The 7,051-nt window shown below is 39.9% G+C and overlaps 1 protein-coding gene across 3 annotated transcripts; it reads right to left on the reverse strand.

The window, feature by feature from the left end:
• Positions 1-3,486: 3,486 nt before the first annotated feature.
• Positions 3,487-6,181, reverse strand: LOC108896023 (uncharacterized). Of its 3 annotated transcripts, XM_051068299.1 has the most exons (7): positions 5,901-6,169; positions 5,603-5,756; positions 5,415-5,501; positions 5,286-5,324; positions 5,082-5,180; positions 4,923-4,960; positions 3,487-4,802 (listed from the first exon to the last, which is right to left on the reverse strand). In XM_051068299.1, exons 2-7 carry the CDS (start codon positions 5,697-5,699, stop codon positions 4,632-4,634), a joined length of 531 nt encoding a protein of 176 aa, XP_050924256.1. In that variant the 5' UTR covers positions 5,700-5,756; positions 5,901-6,169; the 3' UTR covers positions 3,487-4,631. The 3 variants fall into 3 exon arrangements, with proteins under 3 accessions (XP_050924256.1, XP_050924255.1, XP_018550560.1); XM_051068298.1 differs by having other exon boundaries at positions 4,923-4,957; positions 5,415-5,756; positions 5,901-6,181; XM_018695044.2 differs by having other exon boundaries at positions 5,415-5,756; positions 5,901-6,166.
• Between the last annotated feature and the right edge of the window lie 870 nt (positions 6,182-7,051).

Here is a 7,051-nt window from a genome sequence, read left to right on the forward strand (position 1 = left end):
TCCTCAGGGACCAAAAAAGTTTTCCTTTTCCAAATGCTCACAGTCTGGTTTTTAATCAGGTTATTTTTGTCCATTAAAATGATTTCATCAGATTCCCAGGATTATTTCACACTTAGAGCAAATGTTTGGATATTCTTTGACTTAATAACAGCAAACTGGCATCAGCCCGAGTTAATTCTCATGTTTTTCAATACATAATGTTAAGCAGCAGAGTACTTTATGTGTAGTTGTGTATTATATTACAGTTGCAGGCCCAGGGAGAGACGATATACAAGTGTAATCTTAGACCGTCTGATGCATAAAACACCAGATATTTTGTCACAGCCTTCCTCAGTGCCATTCTGCGACATCTTTTTCAAACACACTATATGTCATTTTCTGTTGCGAGGAGTCTCTCAATCAAAACCGTAAAACAAAAGACGGACTTCACATTGAATCATGGGGTCATGGGAGTAGTTATCTTCACCATCACTGATGTCACCGCAGTTAGCTTCTCCCAGTTACAATTTCTGGAGTCAGTCATTCGGGAGGATTTTACTGTGAGCGAAAATATCCATAGAGGTTTCCTGCTCAGCTTGTTTCTCTGAAAACTTCATATCCATACGTCTGATGACTGAAATCCTTCATCAGCTCCAGTCGTTTTTAGATATTTAAATGCAGAAAAGTTGCATATTATACCTTTAAGTTTGGAAGATGCTGATGCAGCATGTGAAGATAAAGTAGTGGTGTGAGTTTCAGATAGCTCAGTTACACAGAAAGTGTTGTCTGTTGCTCTAGTGGAAGGTACAGTAATGGGATGCTCATACAGCATTTAGAGAATTTTAAATGGATTTTATTCTTAATTCAGACATTCAGCATTAATAATCACAGTTCATCCTGTCACTATAGTGGTGTCATATGTTGTTCAGTGTGGAGAAAACAGGGTTGTAGTCAAAACATGAGCATTACTGAAGAAAGGCAGACAGTGTTCACTGTGTTCCTTCAGTTTTTTTTTTCCAACAATTTTGATGTAACATGCGGACAGTTGTCAGTATCTTCACTCCTCCTCCTACAAACACCAATCATATTCTATAGACATAAGACAGTCATCTGAGGACCTTCTCTGTAAAATGAATTCTTTGTCACTGCAGTAGTGGTAACCCCTCACCCACCCACTTGTCTCATACAAACAGCAGAATAATGAGGCATCAGTTCCAGTTGCCTCCTGACTATCTGGTGGCAGCATACACAACATTTGGCTCCAGCTCTCTTCTTTTGCTGCTGAAGCAAAGGTCACTGTTGCGTAGTTCAAGTCGTCAGAGCTCAGATTCTGTAAATATAATCTAGATTTAAACTCAGTCATCTGGGAGAGAAATAAAGTCATGATTTGACTTGTTCAATAAAAAAGTAGAAATATAAAGTGAGTTCACCTCGCTCTGTTAGAATCTTTTTTGTCATCATCAGCTTAGAGACGGAGATAAGACATCAGGTCAGATATTTGAGGAGGAGCAAAGGTACAATATACAAATACCTGCAAAACAGCGTACTTCCAACCAGTACTTACTATATGATTGTCACCTGTGAGTCCCCCAAGTACGAAATTAACTTGCTCGTGAATAGGGGGTCATAGGTTTCTTACTTAATAAAAAGTCAGCAACAAAAGTTGGTGAATCATCACCATTTCTGATCTGACTTTTTAACCATAATAAAGCTGGTTGTTAACCTTTGCAAAGGGCATTATTATGAAAACTGGGCCCGTACAGAAATAGATGCAGAGAATAGATACAGAAGCTTTGGAAAAAAAAATACCTTTCTGAAGTTTCCTGATTTTAAGAAGCAGACCAGCGATGACCATCATGAGGAAAACAGTCAGACCGCCCAGGATCACAGTCGCCAGCGTTAGTTTTACATTAGACATTTCTGAAACAAAAATCATTACGTTAAACTAAACTTTCCATTTGCTGGCTTGAGACGAGGCTAACAATCTGCACAATGAGAGCAGTCTTACTTTGAGACTCGCTGTCCACAGCATCATCAAATTCACCGTCACCTTTTAATGAAATGAAGAAAAATGTAGTTGTTTTGGCAGATTTTCATCATAATCATATTTTGATATTTAAATAGTCACATTTTGCACAGGTATCAATAAAACTTTGAAAATATATTTGCATTGTGGGAGGAATTAACCAAATAATTTACAGTGATCTTACCGGTCAACGTTTAAATAAATCACTCTGAAAATTAAAGGTCACTCATGTAAAATGCACAGAAATACTGTCCAGAGTCAGATACATTCCTTGATTGATGTTGAGAAAGAGGGTAGAGATGTTGGAGCTCATTTCAAAATTTCCAGTTTGATATCCATCGCAGAAGCGAACTGGGCTGTTAGAGTCAAACATAACAGAGATACAGCTGACCTCGGTCCTGTTGACCAGTCTGAACCAGAAAGTCAAACTGTTATGTTTAGAAATGTTTGGGCACAGCAGTTTTGACGTCTTCACCAGACTGGACCTTCACAGTCTGAGACTTAGACGCTGAGCCAGAGATCCAGGCTGAAACACAGCAGAGACATTACTATAATTAGTTAATGATGAAGTAGTTACTGATGCAGCCAGAGAAATAAAGCTGTTATCAAGGTAAAGTTTCTCATTTCAGTTTCAGTTAACCAATGGAAATTTAAACTTTAAACAACCTTTTAATTAGATGAATAGTTTTAGTGAGTTTTTGACGAGTTATAGAAACCATAGTTGTGAATGTAGTTAATTATATTCAATGCTAGTACTTACTAAAGCTGCAGAGGAATAAAGCTGTTACCAAGGTAGAAGTCATCATGGAGTGTACGAGTGCCAGCGCTGCAGTGTCCGTAACTGAACTGTGCTCCAGTAAGAGTCCTTTCAAAGTAAAGGGGTGGAGTGTGTGTGTTTTTTTTTTTTTGTTTTTGTTTTGCTCAAACTGACAACGGAAAAAACATTCAGAGAAAAAACAGTTGGGCAAAATGTTAGCCTTAAGTAATTATTCAGACCATGTTATTTAACAAAAATGTAATAGTGTATGTTTAGATTTGAAGTGGCTGTTATGTAGAAATGGAAAACTTTATGTGAGATTGTCAGATCTAACCTCTTCATCCAAACTAAATGAAACACATAACTTTTATTAGTGTGTATTGACCATAAAAACGACCTCAGTCAGTCAGCTCTCAGGTTGTCTGTAGGTGTAATGCTTGATAATATTTTCTTGACCTGCCACTGATACAGCACACAAGCTACCGATGTTGAGATAATAGTCGATGTGCTGAGGTGAGACTGAATAAAATTTCTTACAAGAAAGACATAATTCACTCTTAGTTAATTTATAGCATAGAACAAATAAAGAAAAGAAACAATAAAAAACAAGGAATCATGGGATCTTTTTGTTGAACTAAATTTAATCCAAAGTTTTTGACTCATTCAGCAGCTGAACACACTTGTGACATTCTGTCTATTGTACAATGGAAATGGCACATTGTTTGGACAGTTGTCCCAACACCGTTACAAATGTGTTGCATTGTAGGCTGCTTTGCTTTCAGCTTCTGTCCAGTTCTGTCCAGCTCCACAGGGTCCACAGAGTCTTGAGACTATGGTCTTCCATCATGTGAGGCCTCAGTCTCAGTCTTTTCCTTTACTAGGTTTTGGACAGACCAGTCTGTCCTCCATTGTTACTTGACTTTTTCTGATGATTTTGAAGGCAATGTACAGCAGGTAGTTTACCACTGACCTTTGTACTGTTTAAGGTTTCTCTAGAAAGCCAGCCAGCATTTGCTGCTTCCTTTCAGATTTTATTTTTAGATGTAATAGGCCTCCAGCTTAGTACGCAAACCACACTGTGCTGTCTCTTCCTGTCAAACAAGTGATGTTTACCAAACTGTCCTCTGCTGCTGCAGACTTACATCTCCAGTGTCTCTCAGTATGAGAGACTGGGAACAGTTTCTGGTGTCCTCATGCTTTCTCGTCCAAACACCTGTCATATTCTTTAGACAGACAATGAATTCTTTTTGTCTAGAATAGTGGTAACCCTCCTCCACCCTCTTGTCTCATACAAACAGGATCTTAATGAGGCATCAGTTCCACTCTGAGCTGCTACTTGCTTAATACTGTGTAGGCTTGTGCCGCCAACAGCCCTGACTCAGTGGACCATGGACATGGGATCTCTGGTGGTGTTCTGTGGCACCTGGACATTGGCAGTGGATCTTTTGGGTCCTGTGGGTTGTGGGATGGGGCCTCTATGGATCTGATTTGTTTGAGTACATCCAACAAGCTGGATCAGGTTGGGATCTGGGGAATTTTGGGGCTCTGCCCCAGGCCTTTGAGCAGTTTTATATGTGTGTGTGTGTGTGTGTGTGTGTGTGTGTGTGTGTGTGTGTGTGTGGTGGGTATACTTTCCTGCTGGGGGAGGCCCCTGCCATTGCAGAGTGCTGTTGCCATGAGGAGGTGTGCTTGGTCTACAACAGTGTTTCGGTGGGTGGTACATGTCAAAGTAAGATCCTGGTGAATGTCAGGACCCAAAGTTTCCCAGCAGAACATTGTAATGAGATAACCAATGCTATTCAATTCACCTGTTGGTGGTTTTAATGTTGAGACTCAGTCATTTTACAGGTGTTCTTACTGACTCATCCATCAAACACCAGTCAAAGAGAAACTATGATAATAAGATAAAGCATCAGTTCCACTCTGAGTCTCTCTGCTGGCAGTGTAAATAACATGAGTCTCCACTTCTCTCTCTGATGCAGGCCTCCTGTTTCTTATTGTTGGTGAATACAGTCTCATCAGGTACTCAGAGTCCACATTCTGTAAATGACAGTATTTCCAGTCACACATCTTACACAGCTGAGCTGGTGAGAAAAACAAAATCATGACTTGTCTCTTAAATAATTAAATCAGATGATAGTATTAATAAAATGAATTCACCTCACGCTGTCGCAAATTCTGATGTTCCTCTTTAGCTGCTAATTAACAGAGACAGTAAATCTGATCAGTTAATTCACTCTCATTTAAAATGAACTCACAGAACTAAAACTATGCCAGTACTTAATGACCAAATATAAGACAGATAAGTGGCTCAAGTACCTGTCTGAAGCTTCCTTATTTTGACAACCAGACCAAAGCTGAACATTAAGTGCAGAACCGTCACAGTGGTCAGAATCTCACTCGTCAGCTTTGACTCTTCTACAAGAAAGGTTCATGTATCAGATTCTATGACTGAGTGTCTGGAGACCTGGATAGCTTTAAATGCACAGAACCGTTGAAAGTAATCTGTAGGAAGGGTCTTACTTTTTCCATCCATGTCATCACGAGGTTCATCATGACCCTCTAATGAAATAAAGATCAGCGTGGTCTTATTTGGACAGTAATTACATAGGCATATAAAAACACAGTAAATAAAGACTGTGGTAATCTTACCTTGAACTCTTAAATTGATCACTCTGAAAACTGTCTGTCCGTCAATGTAGAATCCACAGAGGTACAGCCCCGCGTCGTAGAAGTCCACTTGGTTGATGTTGAGAAAGACAATGGACATATTTGATGTCATTTCAAATTTTCCTCTTTGAAATCCATCGCAGTATGAAGCATTGCTATTCGAGCCGTACATAGAGGAGACGCAGCCAGCCTCGGTTCTGTTGACCACTCTTGACCAGGTCGTCGTCGTTGGATACGTAGAAATGTTGGAGCACAGCAGTGTGACATGGAGACCAGGCTGGCTCTCCACGGTCTGAGTCTCAGACACTGAGACAGAGATCCAGCCTGATCCAACAAGAGATTTAGTTGCTTTACAGTAACATCACATGATGTTTTAATAATGGTAACAAGCAAATAAGTTTTAATTGTGGCTGATTGAAGAAGTTAGCAGAGTTGCAGTGCAGATGGTGGAGTAATTCAGTTACTTACTGAGGCTGCAGAGAATTAAAGCTGTTATGAAAGTAAAGGTCTTCATTGTGTTCATGACTGAGGCTCTTCAGTGTCCGTAACTGAGCTGTTCTCTCTTCACATATAGAGGCAGGGTGCTATTTTGTGACATATCCTGTTGCTCAGACTTACCACATAAAGGCTTTCAGGAAAATGTGTGTTGATGCAAAATGTTCATGTCAAGGAGTGTGAGACAAAGCAGTGCTCTGTCTATGTTTTAAACAAAGTCTAGAAATGAAGACATGAATATCAGATGTGGTATTCCCATTCAAAAACCTTGGCAAAACACAAAAATCATGTTTGTTGATACATTTTGAAGAAGTGCTGTTTTTCTTTGGAAACGTTAGGTCTGTTGTGTGTGGTTGTGATGCAGAGAGCTGAAGGCCAAGCTTCCTCTGGTTGACACCTCCCTCATGACAGCCATATGTCACTGATACAGGCAGAGCTGTTTGTTACTGCAGTGGAATGATGGGCAGGTGGGCTTCACTCTTAAAATACAGTTTGTTTGTGATTCAGACATTTAACAGATGACTACACAAAGGCATGCTGGGATACGACAGAGGAAAGTCTGTGTGCTGCTTCCTTTCAGATTTTTACTAGAAAGCTTTAGATTCACAGACCTCGTGATTTTCAGCTCAGATGTTCTCAGACCACACTGTGCTGTCTCTTCCTGTCAAACAAGTGATGTGTATCTCACTCACTCCTGCTCTGCTGCAGACCCACATCTAACTCCCACTATAAGAAGGTGTCCTTACCCCTCCATCAGACACCAATCAGACTTAGACTGAGAGAAAGAAAAAGAATCCCTGCAGAAGAAAGACACTCGAAGTTGCTCAACATCAGCTCTTTATTGCAAACTTCCATATATTATTTTAAGAGTAGTTATTCCTGTCACCAACAAGCCGTACAAAGCCCAGAGCATAATATAATGTATAATGTGTAATATGATGCAGCATCAGTTCCAGTTGCCTCCTGAGTCTATCTGGTGGCAGCATAAACAACATTTGTCTCCAGCTCTCTTCTCTTGGTTTTTGTTTGAAAAGTCACAGCTGCGTAGTTCACATCATCAGAGACACGAGTCTGTGAAAAGAATATTTCCACTCTTAATGAGGTGACTTGATGTCATTTTAATT

The sequence above is a fragment of the Lates calcarifer genome, unplaced genomic scaffold, assembly GCF_001640805.2.
Source record: "Lates calcarifer isolate ASB-BC8 unplaced genomic scaffold, TLL_Latcal_v3 _unitig_4055_quiver_2980, whole genome shotgun sequence".
NCBI lineage: Eukaryota > Metazoa > Chordata > Actinopteri > Centropomidae > Lates > Lates calcarifer.

Excerpts from the sequence above, each read along its gene's own strand:
- LOC108896023 (XM_018695044.2), bottom strand. The coding sequence starts at position 5,955 with ATGAACACAATGAAGACCTTTACTTTCATAACAGCTTTAATTCTCTGC. Across the intron at positions 4,961-5,081 it reads AATAAGGAAGCTTCAGACAG|CAGCTAAAGAGGAACATCAG; the intron begins GTACTTGAGCCA and ends TCTGTTAATTAG. Across the intron at positions 4,803-4,922 it reads AGAATTTGCGACAGCGTGAG|AATGTGGACTCTGAGTACCT; the intron begins GTGAATTCATTT and ends TGTCATTTACAG.